Source organism: Pan paniscus, chromosome 18, assembly GCF_029289425.2.
Source record: "Pan paniscus chromosome 18, NHGRI_mPanPan1-v2.0_pri, whole genome shotgun sequence".
Classification (NCBI taxonomy): domain Eukaryota; kingdom Metazoa; phylum Chordata; class Mammalia; order Primates; family Hominidae; genus Pan; species Pan paniscus.
The window spans coordinates 697,980-717,913 of record NC_073267.2 but is presented as its reverse complement, the minus strand read 5'-3'; the positions used below and the strand labels follow the sequence as shown (position 1 = coordinate 717,913).

The following is a 19,934-nucleotide window of genomic DNA, read 5'->3' as shown; positions in this document are numbered from 1 at the left end:
ATTTTTTGAAATTTTGTAGAAATGGAGTTTTGCCTTGTTTTCCACGCTGTCTTGAACTCCTGTGCTCAAGTGATCCACCAGCCTTGGCCTCTCAAAGTGCTAGAACTATGGGTGTGAGCTACTGAGCCTGGCAGAGTAATTTCTTTTTTATTTTAATAAAATAGAGACAGGATCTAGCTGTAGCTGGGAACTACAGGTGCCACCACACCTGGCTCAGTTGTTTGTTTGTTTGTTTGTTTATTTATTTTGAATCAGGGTCTCACTCTGTTGCCCAGGCTGGTCTTCCACTCCGCACCTCAAGTGATCCTCCACACTGCTCAGATGACAGGTATGAGCCATCGCAACCAATTGTTTTCACTGTTTTTACTGCTGTGTTTTTTTTGAGATAGAGTCTCACTGTGACACCCAGGTTGGAGTGCAATAGTGCGGTCTTGGCTCACTGCAGCTTCAAACTCCTGGGCTCAAGCAATCCTCCTACCTCAGCCTCCTGAGTAGCTGGGACTATAGGTGTGAGCCACCACACCTCGCTGATTTTGTATTTTTTTGTAGAGATGGGGTTTTGCCATGTTGCTCAGGCTAATCCCAAACTCCTGAGCGCAAGTGATCTGCCTGCCTTAGCCTCCCGAAGTGCTGGGATTATAGGCATAAGCCACCACACCCAACTTGTTTTTACTCTTAAGTATCTAGCATCTAGCACAGGACCAGGTATAGGTAGATAGTAAATATTTGTGGATCATACAAATGAACACAAAACTAAAGAACTATTAAACAGAACTTTTTTTTTCTTTTTCTAATTGTTCTTGTTTTTTGAGACAGGGTCTCACTCTGTCACCCAGGCTGGAGTGCAGTGGCACCATCTCAGCTCACTGCAACCTCTGCCTCCCGGATTCAAGTGATTCTTGTGTCTCAGCCACCAAAGTAGCTGGGATTACAGGCATGCACCACTGTGCCCAGCTAATTTTTGTATTTTTTGTAGAGACGAGGTTTTGCTATGTTGCCAAGGCTGGTCTTGAACTCCTGGCCTCAAGAGATCTGCCCACCTCAGCCTCCCAAAGTGCTGGGATTATAGGCGTGAGCCACCGTGCCCAGCCAACATTTTCAATTTATAATTTCAACCTTAATGAAAATGAAATTGCTGGTTAGGAAAAGTGGCCAACATTTCATGCTCAGAAGACTCTGAGGTTAACAATTTGCAAATAAACAAGATCTCAGAAAAGCTGCAGTCCCAGCAGAAAAAGATGCCCTTTGCACTCTAGTTCTAGTATCGTAAGAAGCAGACAAAGTGGCTGGGTGCCGTGGTTAATGCCTGTAATCCCAGCACTTTGGAAGGCCGAGGCAGGTGGATCACAAGGTCAGGAGTTCGAGACCAGCCTAGCCAATATGGTGAAACCCCATCTCTACTGAAAATACAAAAATTAGCCAGGCGTGGTGGCACGTGCCTGCAGTCTCAGCTACTCGGGAGGCTGAGACAGGAGAATCGCTTGAACCCAGGAGGCAGAGGCTGCAGTGAGCCAAGATCATGCCACTGCACTCCAGCCTGGCAACAGAGCAAGACTCCATCTCAAAAAAAAAAAAAAGAAAAAGAAAAAAAAGAAATAGACAGTGTGCTAAGACCTGCGAGGGCTACCAGAGGGTCCCACCCCAGGCTGCACCCACCTGAGCCTCACTGGAAGAGACGTGAAGGGCCAGGCCGAGCTGCCAGGAGCCTGGCGCACTTGCGGGAGGCCGCAGTTCCATCTTTGGCCCCTTTATTAAAAGCCGTGTGACCTCAGACGCATGACTCAACCACCTGGAGCCCTGCCGCAAACGGGGGTTATAAATTCTCGTCTCACAAGGTGGCCACCTCATGGAACCAAGAAAGACAACCCAGGAAGGTGCTTTTCAAAGCACAGAAACAAGGACTGCAGGGTGCGAGTGTCACTGGTGGGTGGGAAATCCCTGCCAGCTGCTTCTAAAGCCACAAGGGAACAGGGAGTGCTGTGGAGTGTACCTACTCTGGGTGTCCAATTATAATCTCCCCTACAATCTAAGGAAGTAATTCATAAAAACTAAGTCATTCCTCAAGAGCATCCACTGTAACATCCAGAACCAGGAGAGCTCTGTAAGAAACCCCAGCTCTCGTGTTACTCACCGTCCCTGGGCAGCTCCCACTCCTGCAGGACGGCAGGGCCTAGGGCCCACTCAGGACAGGGCTGGCCTGTGCTGGGCCTGCGGGACGCCAGGCAGGAAAAGGCGGGAGTGGCCAGGAAAGCAGGCAGGCCCAGGATGTCTGTCAGAGGCTGGGCCTGTGGGGAAGGCATGACGGGGCAGGACGCGAAGCCCAGCGCACAGGTCCGAGACGGTTTGAGGGCAGTTGCCAGCTACCCCAACAGGACTGCACACTCACAGGGGCCACACTGCCCCAGAGTCATCAGTGACAAAGACTCACCGCAGGGGCACCAGGAAGACCCGCCGCTGACTCTAAAAAGTGTGGTTATTACAACATCAGGTTCAGTGGTTCAGTACGTAGCCTAAAATTTCTTTTTTCTTTTTTTTGATAGAGTCTCGCTCTTGTCGCCGAGGCTGGAGTGCAGTGGCGCCATCTTGGCTCACTGCAACCTCTGCCTCCCAGGTCCAAGCGATTCTCCTGCCTCAGCCTCCCAAGTAGCAGGGATTACAGGCGCCTACCACAATGCCTGACTAATTTTTTTTTTTTTTTTTTTGAGACGGAGTCTTGCTCTGTCACCCAGGCTGGAGTGCAATGGTGTGATCTCAGCTCACTGCAGCCTCTACCTCCCAGGTTCAAGTGATTCTGCCTCAGCCTCCTGAGTAGCTGAGATTACAGGCACGCGACACCACACCCAACTAATTTTTGTATTTTTAGTAGAGACAGGGTTTCACCATGTTGGTCAGGCTGGTCTCGAACTCCTGACCTTGTGATCTGCCCACCTTGGCCTCCCAAAGTGCTGGGATTACAGGCCTGAGCCACCATGCCCAGCCTAAAATTTTTTCTTTCTTTCTTTCTTTTTTTTTTTTTTGAGACAGAGTCTTGCTCTGTCGCCCAGGCTGGAGTGCAGTGGCGCAATCTCGGCTCACTGCAAACTCCACCTCCCGGGTTCAAGCAATTCTCCTGCCTCAGCCTCCCAAAGTGCTGGGATTACAGGCATGAGCCACCGCGCCTGACCTTGGACCAGCTTTTAAAAAGTCAATGGACTGGTACTTCTGACAGATGCCCGATGCCCTTCCCTGGCCAGTGTGGACCCTAAGTCCCCAACAGAAAGCACGATGTTTCTAAGAACAAACCCACACCTTCTCTCAAACAGCTCACGGAGCCCTGAGCAGAGCATCTGTCCTCCCACGAAGGGAGGGAGGTCCGGGCAGTGGGGCCTGCTTATTTCACCAAGTTCCTGTTAGACCTGTAGCTGAGGATGGTGCCCCTGCAGGCAAAAGCCAGTGCCGCCTTAGAGCCACCTGTGCCTCCTCAGAGCTTAGACAGGATGGTTTGGGATGGAAAGAATTCTCCACGGACACAGGAACAATGTGGCAGATGCTACACAAACTCAGACTCCCCGTAAGCTGGATGCCAGGGCACCCTGCCAAGCCTGGAACTCACATGCTCCGCTCTGGACCCACCTTCACCTTCTCATTTCTAAAGTAAGCCTGAGGGCCACACGCAGTGGCTCACTGTAATCCCAGCACTTTGGGAGGCCAAGGTGGGTGAATCACTTGAGGCCAGGAGTTCGAGACCAGCCTGCCAATATGGTGAAACCCTGTTTCTCCTAAAAATACAAAAATTAGCTGGGTGTGGTGGCGGGCGCCTGTAATCCCAGCTACTCAGAAGGCTGAGGCATGGAATCACTTGAATCTGGGAGGTGGAGGTTGCAGTGAGCCAAGATCGCACCACTGCACTCCAGCCTGGGTGACAGAGTGAGACTCCATCTCAAAAAACAATTTAAAAAATAAAAAATAAAGTAAGCCGGGCTTCCCTGCCATTGCAGAGTGGCTCCGTGCACTGTAGATCCCACAGAGATGAACAGTTCCACTCCTCAGCGGCTTCGGTGACTGCACCCACCCCTTTATTTGCTCTGGGGTTGTGGACGTCCACTTCCATGCCATCGCCATCGATACTCAGAGCCTCTGGCCGGCTGGATGCCCTGGGGGTTCCAGACAGCTCAGCTCACAGGAGCCACCCCGCCTGCTCACTTCCCAATTCAGCCCTGCGGGTTGGTTTCTGCAGTTCAAGGCCTCCCTACATGGAGTTTTCCAGGGCAGCCATCACCTGCCTTTCCAGAGACAAAAACGTACGTCAGAGCACGGTGCCTGCTCACTCCCGGCCTCCTGGATAAAATGCAGTAACAGCTCACACCGGCCCCAGCAGTTTATTTTATTTGCCAGCCAGCCAGGACCTGGCCTTGCCCAGAAGCCATCAAGTCTATGCTACCAACTTTTTAACATTTTTACAAATTACCAATGTTAAGATGAACTCGCTTGAAAATCAAAGTGCATCTTAGAAAACGTCGCTATGTCTAAACGTTACATTCACTAATTAACAAGTCCCCTAAATCACCAGCGGACAGAGAAAAAGCCCGTTCAGGGCCATCAGTAACTCAAGTGGGGCCAACGCTGTCCCCGTCAAAGTTCCTTCTTCCCTGAGCCTCTCTCCACCACAGAAATAGGAATACTGGGCACAGTGCACACTACTGCCTCCTCTTACCCTCAGATGCTGGCCCGGGTGGCCTCACAGGCTGGGCCTGGCTCTGTACACACCTTCAGGAAGGGCATGCTATTGGAGACCAGCTCCCCATCGTGTCTCCGTCCCAACCGGGTCACTGGCTTTTCTCAAACGACAATGTCACCTTCCTACTTGCTTGTCATGCTGGGGTTTCTGCAAAGCCTGTGCGCTCACCTGGAGGCACATCACCACCTAGGAGAAAGTTTAACCTGCTCCCAGACACGCTCTAATAAACCTCCTGCTGGTGTTGCCCAGGGAGGGGAAGGCAAAGTTCAGGAAGTGTCCTTGCTGGTTTAAAAAACGGTTAGTCAGTCAGGGCTGAAAACAGAGTGGCTTTTGTTTTTGGCTTCCTAAGCTGATAATGGTTTGCACAAAAGACACATTTCCCTATCATTTCACTAAGGCAGCTCTTTGCTCCAGACATCGCCAGTAGTGGGAGAAGGAGGGAGGAGGGGGGAGAGAGCGCGGCCCGACGATTCTGTGAGATGCACCTTACACTCCCTGACTTTCCCTTCGCTCTTCCAGAAACCCGACAAACAGCCCCACCACCCCCTGGGCTCCACCTGCTCAGATCCTCAGACATCACCATGCCCAGGAACTCAGCGGCGCCACAGTCCATCCCCTTCCACTCTCCCCACTTACTCAGACACCACAGCAGCAACTGTCCCATTATAAGCTGCCTGCCGAAAGGATCCTTGGGAAAACAGTGCGAGCCAGCAGACCCACTAGCTCGGCCATGACTAACTGCACATTTTACCCGACCACCCCGGTGTGAGCACTGTGATGCTCCCAGTAAAGAGAAATGGGTCTGACTGGAACCATTCAGAATATCAATCAATCAACCAATCAACCAATCAATCAAAGGTTTATTTACCTGAAGACTACCAGTGGAGGGTCCCCGAATAGGGTATCTGGATGGAACACATACTCCCTACTCATATCTTTATTAGACTTTTTTTTTTAAGATGACATGATGTGCAAGCTGTTTTTTAAAAGAGCAAATTTTCCATAAGTTTCACAGTATCGAACTCCACTTTGTGGAAAATTACATCCCACCCTTAAAAAGCAAAGCAAGACATGGAGGAAAGGAAACTGCGTATTCACTAAGGGAAAGAGGCGCATCTGAAAAGGCTGCATGCCAGATGGTTCTAGCTCCGTGGCGTTCTGGAAGAGGCAGAGCTGTGGAGACACGGAGGATCGGTGGTTGTGGGGGCTGGTGTGAGGGATGAGCCGGCACTGAATCGACTCTGTGACACTATAATCGTGGACCTGTCAAAACACGGAATACACACCACCAAGAGTGAACCCTCAACTACGGACTTTGGCTAATACTAACATATCAGGCCAGGTGCGGTGGCTCATGCCTGTAATACCAGCACTTTAGGAGGCCAAGACGGGTGGATCGCTTGAACTCAGGAGTTTGAGAGCAGCCTAGGCAACACGGTGAAACCCCATCTCTACAAAAAAAATACAAAAAATCAGCTGGGCGTGGTGGTTACTGAGTGTGGTCCCAGCCACTGGAAAGGCTGAGAAAGAAGAACACTTGAGCGCAGGAGGCGAAGGTTGCGGTGAGCCAAGATCGAGACTGTACCACCACACTCCAGCCTGAGTAATAGAGCAGACTGTCTCAAACAAAACAAAACAAATAATTATGTATCGTGATCCTGGAATGGTCTACACTATGTTCCATTTTCTGTAAACCTAAAATTGCTCTAAAACATGAAGCATATTCATTTTTTTAAGTCAAAAAACTTTCTTCCATTCTAAAAAAGAAATCAGGATCTAAAAATATGACAAGGATTCGCTCTGATATGTCAGGTGCCCACCCTTCTGAAGTGACAAGCGTGAGGCTTGGCCACACCCTTCAGACCACGTGGGCCTTTAAGGATAAAATGCACTGGTGCCTTTGGTGCCTCGAGTAACGTCACTCAAGGTTTCCCTGCCCAGGGCTGCCATAACGAACTAGCACAGACCACGGGGCGTGAAGAAACACCAGTTTATCCTCTCAGTTCTGGAGGCCTGAAGTCCAAAGCCAAGGTGTGAGCAGGGCTGGCTCCTGCCTAAGGCTCTAGGAGAGGATGCATCTTTGCCTCTGCTGGCTTCTGGGAGCCCCAGGAGTTCCCTGGCTCTGGTCAGTCTCTGCCCAGTCTTCCTATGGTCTTCTCCCTGTGTGTCTCTCCCGTCTTCCAGGGACACCTGTCACTGGATTTAGGGCCCAAACCAGCATGATATCACCTTGAGATCCTTAATGAACTACATCTGCAAAGACCCTTTTTCCAAATAAGGCCACATCCACAGCTGCTGGGTGGACATATCTTTTGAGAGGCCACTCTTCAGCCACTGCACCATACATAGGATATAAACAATCAACAATGCCCTAACAAACATGAGAGGGGAACAGAAAGACAGATACACGTGAGAAAGAGTGCACAGGCACATGAACGCCCAGGCACACACAGTTCCCCGGACGCTGCAGACCAAGGGCTCTGGGTTACCCTGCAGAGCCTTGGGCATCTCCTCGTGAAGAAGCCGGGTCCTTCTCAGGGCACAGGAGCCGCCGTCTGTAGTCCTGGGGTCTCCCAGCACGTTCTGCACACTGCAGCCATGCGAGAGGGTCCAACTCCCACCACACGCCCTCTTAGCCAGCACCTCACTGCTGCCTCACGTGCAGAAAGAGCACACCAAGGCCAAACATGGGACCCACGGTGGGCGCCCTGGCCCCAGAAGCTGCAGCCCAGCTGATAACTGGGACACCGCCGTAAGGTAGAACCACCCCCAGGGTCTGTGTGGGCAGAAGTGAAGCTGCCCACCCAAGGGTGAGGGTGACTCATCCCTGGGGCAGCTTCTCGGAACAGGGAACTGAGTATAATCCCGTGGCTCCCACGGTACAGTGGCGTCCAAAAGCAACTCAAAAACTACCCTGTGCCAGCCTCAGCTTTCGAGGAGTCAGGGCTCAGAGGACTGACATGAGAAGCCCAGGCCCTACCGGCCAGCAGCTCAGCCCCACTTCTGGTACCCTTGCTCGGCAGCAGGCTGACCAGGACTGGCGGCTGCCACCTCCACCTTCCCGGCGGCCCCCAAGGGCTCAAGTTCAACTTCATGCATTTTCTGCTGCAGCCACGTGGCTCTCCTGGAATCTAAAACCTCCAGACTGGCGGACATGGTTACGCTCTGTCGACCACGGCTGTGCTCGAAGACCCTCTCCCCAGCTATGTTGAGAACAAGGGACCCACAGTGACAGGAGACACAGGAGACGTCACATCACCATGACAACCCTGGCTGCATCTGGGAGCAGGGTGGAGGACAGCCAAGCAGGGGCAGGCATTAGTCAGGCATCCCCAAACACAGAAAATCATTTGCAAGTTGACAAAAGGAATCCTCCCAAGCCCTCTGCTCCGCCTGTGCCTGCCAGCCTGGCAGCGGGTGGTCGTGACATCACTGCCCACCCCACTTCTGCTGGCGACAGGCCCTGGGGGAGGATTCCTGCCCAGGCTGAGAGGGCGTGTGGGACAGACAACTGTGGGCCTCCCGTCACAGCCACAGAGCCCCACGGTGCACACAGGGCGGGAGGCCCTTCCTTCACGCCAGCTTCTACGGAAGACAGCCCGGGGGCAGGAGGCACGAGCTGTAGGGCATAAAGGAAGAGGTGGATGCCAGACTTCCCCCAAGCTCCTGGGTGAAAACCACTTGCCTCATAGGTGACGAAGTCATCGAACTCGTCCGGGCAGGCCAGGGGCTCCTCATCTTGGGCAGAAGCGACGCCACCGTAGCACTGGCCATCGGGATCTGCAGGGAGAAGACCTCGTGCTCAACAGGCCACCCATAGCCACCCAGTGACAGGACCCCTGGCGGCCTCGGGACTCCCTGGGAAGGAGGCCCCCAGGGACAGATGTGTGGGAGTTGGGGGCCCTGGGGGGGGTCAAGACAAGCAAGGGAGTGAGCATGAGAAATCCAGGGAGAGAAAACAGCCTTGCCAACGGGTCAGAGATGCGTTGCCCACAGGAACAAGGCTTCTGGAGAGAATTCTGAGGAGGAGATGCAGAGGTAGGAGATAAACTTTTTATTTCTTAAAAGAAGCAGACAGCACTGCAAAAAAAAAAAAAAAGAGCAAGACATTGAGCTCCATAAAACTGTCCATGGCCTTTAAAAAGTGTTAGGTACCAATCAGATTTAAACCTTTAAAAACATTTACATGAGAAGGTGTAGGTATGATGAAATAATACAAAAACAACATCTTTTCCTGGGTGCTGGGTTCACGCGCAGTTTTCATTTTATTTTCTTTTTTTGCTTATCTTCTATAATCAATGTTCTATGAGAAAAACTTTAAAGGAAAAGCTATCTTCTCATGAGAGACAGGCTATAATTCTTACGTCAGCTACAGTCATCACTTTGCAAACACAACCAATCCCGCAGCACCTGCCTCTCCTCCTGTAGGAAAAGGCACTGGCTTCCAGCCTCTCACTGACATTCACAGGTCAAAGCACCTTCCAGGGCCTGTGAGTGACAGAAGACACTTAGGTGTCTTCACACTGTCTCACTATTAATTCAACTACTTGCTTAAAATAGACCAGCTACTTATAAAATAGCATTACTTAATACCTTTAACACAATCTATTCTAATGTCAATCACTTATTTTAAAAGTGAAGGTTGGGGCCAGGCACGGTGGCCTATGCCTGTAATCCCAGCACTTTGGGAGGCTGAGGCAGGTGGATTGCTTCAGCCCAGGTGATTGAGACCAGCCTGGGCAACATGGTGAAACCCCATCTCCACAAAAATACAAAAATTAGGTCGGGTGCAGTGGCTCACACTTGTAATCCCAGCACTTTGGCAGGCTGAGGCAGGAGGATCATTTGAGGTCAGGAGTTCAAGACCAGCCTGACCAACATGGTGAAACCCCATCTCTACTAAAAATAGTAAAAATTAGCTGGGCATAGTGGCCAACACCTGTAATTTCAGCTAATTGGGAGGCTGAGGCAGGAGAATAACTTGAACCTGGGAGGCGGATGTTTCAGGGAGCCGAAATCACACCACTCTGCACTCCAGCCTGGGCGACAGAGCAAGACTCCATCTCAAAAAAAAAAAGAAAGAAAGAAAAGAAAAGAAAAAAATCAGCTGGGCATCGTGGGACACACCTGTAGTCTCAGCTACTCTGGAGGCTTGAGCCAAGGAGGCAGAGGATGCAGTTGGCCAAGACTGCACCACTACATTCCAGCCTGGGTGACAGAGCAAGACCCTGTCTCGAAGAAAAAAGAAAAGTGGAGACCAGGCATGGTGGCTCACACCTGTAATCCCAGCACTTTGGAAGACTGACGCTAGAGGATTGCTTAAGTCCAGGAGTTCAAGACTGGCCTGGGCAATATAGCAAAGATCCTGTGTCTACAAAAAATAAAGATAAGGCCGGGTGTGGTGGCTCACGCCTGTAATCCTAGCACTTTGGGAGGCCGAGGCGGGCGGATCACTTAAGGTCAGGAGTTCTAGACCATCCCAGCCAACACAGTGAAACCCCATCTCCACAAAAACAATTAGCCAGGTGTGGTGGGGGCATGCCTGTAGTCCCAGCTACTCGGGAGGCTGAGGCACAAGAATCACTTGAGCCTGGGAGGTGGAGGCTGCAGTGAGCTGATATCATGCCACTATACTCCAACCTGGGTGACAAAGTGAGTCCCTGTCTCATAAATAAATACATAAATAATAAATTTAAAATAATAAAAAATAGGCCGGGCATGGTGGCTCACGCCTATAATCCCAGCACTTTGGGAGGCTGAGGTGGGCAGATCACGAGTTCAGGAGTTCGAGACCATAGTGGCCAACATGGTGAAAACCCGTCTGTACTAAAAATACAAAAATTAGCTGGGCATGGTGGTATGTGCCTGTAATCCCAGCCACTTGGGAGGGAGGCTGAGGCAGGAGAATAGCTTGAACCGGGACCCGGGAGGCAGAGGTTGCAGTGAACCAAGATCGCGCCACTGCACTCCAGCCTGGGCTACAGTGAGAGTCTGTCTCAAAATAATAATAATAATAATAAATTAAAAATTAAATTACATTTTAAAATGATAACAGTCTTGCCTGCGCTTATAAACACTGAAACACAGAACTAAAAACTTTCAATATACAGCGAAGCATTTTGGACACAGCGCATGACAGCTCAGTTTCTGACAGGGGGCAAACAATCTGAGGGTCTTGCCCCAGAGGGCGGAGCAGGGGATATGAACACAGATGGCATTTTTATATTCTTGGTAGAACCTAAATACCATTCTCATATTAGTTTTCCTTATAAGAACTAAAACAATTTTCAATTAATTAGGAATTTTTCACGTGCGTTTCCCTTATTCTTCCAAAGCATGAGGGTGTGTGAGACACAGCAATGGCCTATTTGGAACAATCCCTCTCTATCTCATTCTATTCCTGAAACAAGGCCTGTGGCTGTGACGGGAAAGCCTCCTTGTGCTTACCAGCAAACTAGGCCAGCACATCCTGCTGGTCACTCCTCGACGCAGACAGGGCTGACAGACAACACAGGCTGCTGCAGCCACGATGGAGCTAACACCTGAAGTGAACTTCGGCTGAAGTGCGGTTTGGATGATCACATTTTCCTTTCTTCTAAATGCTATGAAATAATTCCAAAATCATCTTCGACTTCGTTTTATTCTAGTTTCACTCTCCTTCCGAACGAAACATAAATCATAACATCAAATTACTCAAAAGTAAAGCAGACCCCGCAGCCCCAGAGGCCATGTGTCCAATGCCATGGCAGCACCTCCTCCCTGACGCCCCAGCACCTCCTCCCTCATGCCCCTGCACCTCCTCCCTGACGCCCCAGCACCTCCTCCCTGACGCCCCTGCACCTCCTCCCTGATGCCCCAGCACCTCCTCCCTGAGGCCCCTGCACCTCCTCCCTGACGTCCCACCACCTCCTCCCTGACGTCCCACCACCTCCTCCCCCTCCCTGAGGCCCCTGCACCTCCTCCCTGACGTCCCACCACCTCCTCCCTGACGTCCCACCACCTCCTCCCTGACACCCCTGCACCTCCTCCCTGACACCCCTGCACCTCCTCCCTGACGCCCCTGCACCTCCTCCCTGACGTCCCAGCACCTCCTCCCTGACGCCCCTGCACCTCCTCCCTGACGTCCCTGCACCTCCTCCCTGACGCCCCTGCACCTCCTCCCTGACGGCCCTGCACCTCCTCCCTGACGCCCCTGCACCTCCTCCCTGACGCCCCTGCACCTCCTCCCTGACTTCCCTGCACCTCCTCCCTGACGCCCCTGCACCTCCTCCCTGACGTCCCAGCACCTCCTCCCTGACGCCCCTGCACCTCCTCCCTGACTTCCCTGCACCTCCTCCCTGACGCCCCTGCACCTCCTCCCTGACGCCCCTGCACCTCCTCCCTGAGGCCCCTGCACCTCCTCCCTGGCTTCCCTGCACCTCCTCCCTGACTTCCCTGCACCTCCTCCCTGACGTCCCACCACCTCCTCCCTGAGGCCCCTGCACCTCCTCCCTGACGCCCCTGCACCTCCTCCCTGACGCCCCTGCACCTCCTCCCTGACGTCCCAGCACCTCCTCCCTGACGCCCCTGCACCTCCTCCCTGACGTCCCAGCACCTCCTCCCTGACGTCCCACCACCTCCCCCCTGACGCCCCTGCACCTCCTCCCTGACGCCCCTGCACCTCCTCCCTGACGCCCCTGCACCTCCTCCCTGACTTCCCTGCACCTCCTCCCTGACGTCCCACCACCTCCTCCCTGAGGCCCCTGCACCTCCTCCCTGACGCCCCTGCACCTCCTCCCTGACGCCCCTGCACCTCCTCCCTGACGTCCCAGCACCTCCTCCCTGACGCCCCTGCACCTCCTCCCTGACGTCCCAGCACCTCCTCCCTGACGCCCCTGCACCTCCTCCCTGACGCCCCTGCACCCCCTCCCTGGGGCCCCTGCACCTCCTCCCTGACGTCCCACCACCTCCTCCCTGAGGCCCCAGCACCTCCTCCCTGACGCCCCTGCACCTCCTCCCTGACGCCCCTGCACCTCCTCCCTGACGTCCCAGCACCTCCTCCCTGATGCCCCTGCACCTCCTCCCTGACTTCCCTGCACCTCCTCCCTGACGCCCCTGCACCTCCTCCCTGACGCCCCTGCACCTCCTCCCTGACTTCCCTGCACCTCCTCCCTGACGCCCCTGCACCTCCTCCCTGACGTCCCAGCACCTCCTCCCTGACGCCCCTGCACCTCCTCCCTGACTTCCCTGCACCTCCTCCCTGACGCCCCTGCACCTCCTCCCTGACGCCCCTGCACCTCCTCCCTGAGGCCCCTGCACCTCCTCCCTGGCTTCCCTGCACCTCCTCCCTGACTTCCCTGCACCTCCTCCCTGACGTCCCACCACCTCCTCCCTGAGGCCCATGCACCTCCTCCCTGACGCCCCTGCACCTCCTCCCTGACGCCCCTGCACCTCCTCCCTGACGTCCCAGCACCTCCTCCCTGACGCCCCTGCACCTCCTCCCTGACGTCCCAGCACCTCCTCCCTGACGTCCCACCACCTCCTCCCTGACGCCCCTGCACCTCCTCCCTGACGCCCCTGCACCTCCTCCCTGACGTCCCAGCACCTCCTCCCTGAGGCCCCTGCACCTCCTCCCTGACGTCCCACCACCTCCTCCCTGAGGCCCCTGCACCTCCTCCCTGACGCCCCTGCACCTCCTCCCTGACGCCCCTGCACCCCCTCCCTGGGGCCCCTGCACCTCCTCCCTGACGTCCCACCACCTCCTCCCTGAGGCCCCAGCACCTCCTCCCTGACGCCCCTGCACCTCCTCCCTGACGCCCCTGCACCTCCTCCCTGACGCCCCTGCACCTCCTCCCTGACGTCCCACCACCTCCTCCCTGAGGCCCCTGCACCTCCTCCCTGACGCCCCTGCACCTCCTCCCTGACGCCCCTGCACCTCCTCCCTGGGGCCCCTGCACCTCCTCCCTGACGTCCCACCACCTCCTCCCTGACGCCCCAGCACCTCCTCCCTGAGGCCCCAGCACCTCCTCCCTGAGGCCCCTGCACCTCCTCCCTGAGGCCCCTGCACCTCCTCCCTGACGCCCCTGCACCTCCTCCCTGACGTCCCACCACCTCCTCCCTGACGCCCCTGCACCTCCTCCCTGACGCCCCTGCACCTCCTCCCTGACGCCCCTGCACCTCCTCCCTGACGCCCCTGCACCTCCTCCCTGACGTCCCAGCACCTCCTCCCTGACGCCCCTGCACCTCCTCCCTGACGTCCCAGCACCTCCTCCCTGACGCCCCTGCACCTCCTCCCTGACGCCCCTGCACCTCCTCCCTGACGTCCCTGCACCTCCTCCCTGACGTCCCACCACCTCCTCCCTGACGCCCCTGCACCTCCTCCCTGACGCCCCTGCACCTCCTCCCTGACGCCCCTGCACCTCCTCCCTGACGCCCCTGCACCTCCTCCCTGACTTCCCTGCACCTCCTCCCTGACGCCCCTGCACCTCCTCCCTGACGCCCCTGCACCTCCTCCCTGACGTCCCAGCACCTCCTCCCTGACGCCCCTGCACCTCCTCCCTGACGCCCCTGCACCTCCTCCCTGACGCCCCTGCACCTCCTCCCTGACGTCCCACCACCTCCTCCCTGACGCCCCTGCACCTCCTCCCTGACGCCCCTGCACCTCCTCCCTGACGCCCCTGCACCTCCTCCCTGACGTCCCAGCACCTCCTCCCTGACGCCCCTGCACCTCCTCCCTGACGCCCCTGCACCTCCTCCCTGACGCCCCTGCACCTCCTCCCTGACGCCCCTGCACCTCCTCCCTGACGCCCCTGCACCTCCTCCCTGGCTTCCCTGCACCTCCTCCCTGGCTTCCCTGCACCTCCTCCCTGACGTCCCACCACCTCCTCCCTGAGGCCCCTGCACCTCCTCCCTGACGCCCCTGCACCTCCTCCCTGACGCCCCTGCACCTCCTCCCTGACGTCCCAGCACCTCCTCCCTGACGCCCCTGCACCTCCTCCCTGACGTCCCAGCACCTCCTCCCTGACGTCCCACCACCTCCTCCCTGAGGCCCCTGCACCTCCTCCCTGACGCCCCTGCACCTCCTCCCTGAGGCCCCTGCACCTCCTCCCTGACGCCCCTGCACCTCCTCCCTGACGCCCCTGCACCTCCTCCCTGGGGCCCCTGCACCTCCTCCCTGACGTCCCACCACCTCCTCCCTGAGGCCCCAGCACCTCCTCCCTGACGCCCCTGCACCTCCTCCCTGACGCCCCTGCACCTCCTCCCTGGGGCCCCTGCACCTCCTCCCTGGGGCCCCTGCACCTCCTCCCTGACTTCCCTGCACCTCCTCCCTGACGCCCCTGCACCTCCTCCCTGACGCCCCTGCACCTCCTCCCTGACGCCCCTGCACCTCCTCCCTGACGCCCCTGCACCTCCTCCCTGACTTCCCTGCACCTCCTCCCTGACGGCCCTGCACCTCCTCCCTGACTTCCCTGCACCTCCTCCCTGACGCCCCTGCACCTCCTCCCTGACTTCCCTGCACCTCCTCCCTGACTTCCCTGCACCTCCTCCCTGACGCCCCTGCACCTCCTCCCTGACGCCCCTGCACCTCCTCCCTGGCTTCCCTGCACCTCCTCCCTGACGCCCCTGCACCTCCTCCCTGACGCCCCTGCACCTCCTCCCTGACGCCCCTGCACCTCCTCCCTGACGTCCCAGCACCTCCTCCCTGACGCCCCTGCACCTCCTCCCTGACTTCCCTGCACCTCCTCCCTGACGCCCCTGCACCTCCTCCCTGACGCCCCTGCACCTCCTCCCTGACGCCCCTGCACCTCCTCCCTGACGCCCCTGCACCTCCTCCCTGACGACCCTGCACCTCCTCCCTGACGACCCTGCACCTCCTCCCTGACGCCCCTGCACCTCCTCCCTGGGGCCCCTGCACCTCCTCCCTGACGTCCCACCACCTCCTCCCTGAGGTCCCAGCACCTCCTCCCTGACGCCCCTGCACCTCCTCCCTGGCTTCCCCGCACCTCCTCCCTGACGCCCCCGCACCTCCTCCCTGACGCCCCCGCACCTCCTCCCTGACGCCCCCGCACCTCCTCCCTGACGCCCCCGCACCTCCTCCCTGGGGCCCCGGCACCTCCTCCCTGGGGCCCCGGCACCTCCTCCCTGGGGCCCCCGCACCTCCTCCCTGAGGCCCCCGCACCTCCTCCCTGACGCCCCCGCACCTCCTCCCTGACGCCCCCGCACCTCCTCCCTGGGGCCCCCGCACCTCCTCCCTGGGGCCTCTGCACCTCCTCCCTGACGCCCCAGCACCTCCTCCCTGACGCCCCAGCACCTCCTCCCTGACGCCCCAGCACCTCCTCCCTGACGCCCCCGCACCTCCTCCCTGACGCCCCCGCACCTCCTCCCTGACGCCCCCGCACCTCCTCCCTGACGCCCCCGCACCTCCTCCCTGACGCCCCCGCACCTCCTCCCTGAGGCCCCAGCACCTCCTCCCTGAGGCCCCTGCACCTCCTCCCTGACGCCCCTGCACCTCCTCCCTGACGCCCCAGCACCTCCTCCCTGACGCCCCTGCACCTCCTCCCTGACGCCCCTGCACCTCCTCCCTGAGGCTACTGCACCTCCTCCCTGACGCCCCTGCACCTCCTCCCTGAGGCCACTGCACCTCCTCCCTGACGCCCCTGCACTTCCTCCCTGGGGCCCCTGCACCTCCTCCCTGACGTCCCTGCACCTCCTCCCTGAGGCTACTGCACCTCCTCCCTGACGCCCCTGCACCTCCTCCCTGACGCCCCTGCACCTCCTCCCTGAGGCCCCTGCACCTCCTCCCTGACGCCCCTGCACCTCCTCCCTGAGGCCCCTGCACCTCCTCCCTGACGCCCCTGCACCTCCTCCCTGACGCCCCTGCACCTCCTCCCTGAGGCCCCAGCACCTCCTCCCTGACGCCCCTGCACCTCCTCCCTGACGCCCCTGCACCTCCTCCCTGACGCCCCTGCACCTCCTCCCTGACGCCCCTGCACCTCCTCCCTGACCCCCCAGCACCTCCTCCCTGACGCCCCTGCACCTCCTCCCTGACGTCCCAGCACCTCCTCCCTGACGTCCCACCACCTCCTCCCTGAGGCCCCTGCACCTCCTCCCTGACGCCCCTGCACCTCCTCCCTGAGGCCCCTGCACCTCCTCCCTGACGCCCCTGCACCTCCTCCCTGACGCCCCTGCACCTCCTCCCTGGGGCCCCTGCACCTCCTCCCTGACTTCCCTGCACCTCCTCCCTGACGCCCCTGCACCTCCTCCCTGACTTCCCTGCACCTCCTCCCTGACGCCCCTGCACCTCCTCCCTGACTTCCCTGCACCTCCTCCCTGACTTCCCTGCACCTCCTCCCTGACGCCCCTGCACCTCCTCCCTGACGCCCCTGCACCTCCTCCCTGACGCCCCTGCACCTCCTCCCTGACGCCCCTGCACCTCCTCCCTGACGCCCCTGCACCTCCTCCCTGATGCCCCAGCACCTCCTCCCTGAGGCCCCTGCACCTCCTCCCTGAGGCCCCAGCACCTCCTCCCTGACGCCCCTGCACCTCCTCCCTGAGGCCCCTGCACCTCCTCCCTGACGCCCCTGCACCTCCTCCCTGACGCCCCTGCACCTCCTCCCTGACGCCCCTGCACCTCCTCCCTGACGTCCCTGCACCTCCTCCCTGACGTCCCACCACCTCCTCCCTGACGCCCCTGCACCTCCTCCCTGACGCCCCTGCACCTCCTCCCTGACGCCCCTGCACCTCCTCCCTGACGCCCCTGCACCTCCTCCCTGACTTCCCTGCACCTCCTCCCTGACGCCCCTGCACCTCCTCCCTGACGCCCCTGCACCTCCTCCCTGACGTCCCAGCACCTCCTCCCTGACGCCCCTGCACCTCCTCCCTGACGCCCCTGCACCTCCTCCCTGACGCCCCTGCACCTCCTCCCTGACGCCCCTGCACCTCCTCCCTGACGCCCCTGCACCTCCTCCCTGACGCCCCTGCACCTCCTCCCTGGCTTCCCTGCACCTCCTCCCTGGCTTCCCTGCACCTCCTCCCTGACGTCCCACCACCTCCTCCCTGAGGCCCCTGCACCTCCTCCCTGACGCCCCTGCACCTCCTCCCTGACGCCCCTGCACCTCCTCCCTGACGTCCCAGCACCTCCTCCCTGACGCCCCTGCACCTCCTCCCTGACGTCCCAGCACCTCCTCCCTGACGTCCCACCACCTCCTCCCTGAGGCCCCTGCACCTCCTCCCTGACGCCCCTGCACCTCCTCCCTGACGCCCCTGCACCTCCTCCCTGACGCCCCTGCACCTCCTCCCTGAGGCCCCAGCACCTCCTCCCTGACGCCCCTGCACCTCCTCCCTGACGCCCCTGCACCTCCTCCCTGGGGCCCCTGCACCTCCTCCCTGGGGCCCCTGCACCTCCTCCCTGACTTCCCTGCACCTCCTCCCTGACGCCCCTGCACCTCCTCCCTGACGCCCCTGCACCTCCTCCCTGACGCCCCTGCACCTCCTCCCTGGGGCCCCTGCACCTCCTCCCTGACTTCCCTGCACCTCCTCCCTGACGCCCCTGCACCTCCTCCCTGACTTCCCTGCACCTCCTCCCTGACGCCCCTGCACCTCCTCCCTGACTTCCCTGCACCTCCTCCCTGACTTCCCTGCACCTCCTCCCTGACGCCCCTGCACCTCCTCCCTGACGCCCCTGCACCTCCTCCCTGGCTTCCCTGCACCTCCTCCCTGACGCCCCTGCACCTCCTCCCTGACTTCCCTGCACCTCCTCCCTGACGCCCCTGCACCTCCTCCCTGACGTCCCAGCACCTCCTCCCTGACGCCCCTGCACCTCCTCCCTGACGCCCCTGCACCTCCTCCCTGACGCCCCTGCACCTCCTCCCTGACGCCCCTGCACCTCCTCCCTGACGCCCCTGCACCTCCTCCCTGACGACCCTGCACCTCCTCCCTGACGCCCCTGCACCTCCTCCCTGACGCCCCTGCACCTCCTCCCTGGGGCCCCTGCACCTCCTCCCTGACGTCCCACCACCTCCTCCCTGAGGCCCCAGCACCTCCTCCCTGACGCCCCTGCACCTCCTCCCTGGCTTCCCCGCACCTCCTCCCTGACGCCCCCGCACCTCCTCCCTGACGCCCCCGCACCTCCTCCCTGACGCCCCCGCACCTCCTCCCTGACGCCCCCGCACCTCCTCCCTGGGGCCCCGGCACCTCCTCCCTGGGGCCCCGGCACCTCCTCCCTGGGGCCCCCGCACCTCCTCCCTGGGGCCCCCGCACCTCCTCCCTGACGCCCCCGCACCTCCTCCCTGGGGCCCCCGCACCTCCTCCCTGGGGCCCCCGCACCTCCTCCCTGACGTCCCAGCACCTCCTCCCTGACGCCCCAGCACCTCCTCCCTGACGCCCCCGCACCTCCTCCCTGACGCCCCCGCACCTCCTCCCTGACGTCCCCGCACCTCCTCCCTGACGCCCCCGCACCTCCTCCCTGACGCCCCCGCACCTCCTCCCTGACGCCCCCGCACCTCCTCCCTGAGGCCCCAGCACCTCCTCCCTGAGGCCCCTGCACCTCCTCCCTGACGCCCCTGCACCTCCTCCCTGACGCCCCAGCACCTCCTCCCTGACGCCCCTGCACCTCCTCCCTGACGCCCCTGCACCTCCTCCCTGAGGCTACTGCACCTCCTCCCTGACGCCCCTGCACCTCCTCCCTGAGGCTACTGCACCTCCTCCCTGACGCCCCTGCACCTCCTCCCTGGGGCCCCTGCACCTCCTCCCTGACGTCCCTGCACCTCCTCCCTGAGGCTACTGCACCTCCTCCCTGACGCCCCTGCACCTCCTCCCTGACGCCCCTGCACCTCCTCCCTGAGGCCCCTGCACCTCCTCCCTGACGCCCCTGCACCTCCTCCCTGAGGCCCCTGCACCTCCTCCCTGACGCCCCTGCACCTCCTCCCTGACGCCCCTGCACCTCCTCCCTGAGGCCCCAGCACCTCCTCCCTGACGCCCCTGCACCTCCTCCCTGACGCCCCTGCACCTCCTCCCTGACGCCCCTGCACCTCCTCCCTGACGCCCCTGCACCTCCTCCCTGACCCCCCAGCACCTCCTCCCTGACGCCCCTGCACCTCCTCCCTGACGCCCCAGCACCTCCTCCCTGAGGCCCCTGCACCTCCTCCCTGAGGCCCCTGCACCTCCTCCCTGACGTCCCAGCACCTCCTCCCTGACGTCCCAGCACCTCCTCCCTGAGGCCCCTGCACCTCCTCCCTGA

At 59.6% G+C, this 19,934-nt stretch overlaps 1 protein-coding gene across 2 annotated transcripts in view; it reads right to left on the bottom strand.

Moving 5' to 3' along the window:
* Nucleotides 1-19,934, bottom strand: part of RAB11FIP3 (RAB11 family interacting protein 3) — a 106,911-nt gene that overhangs the window by 44,282 nt on the left and 42,695 nt on the right. For both annotated transcript variants that reach the window (XM_063598169.1, XM_063598168.1), the window contains exon 3: nucleotides 8,403-8,497. In XM_063598169.1, coding sequence (XP_063454239.1) covers nucleotides 8,403-8,497 — 95 coding nt within the window. The remainder of the gene's footprint in view (nucleotides 1-8,402; nucleotides 8,498-19,934) is intronic.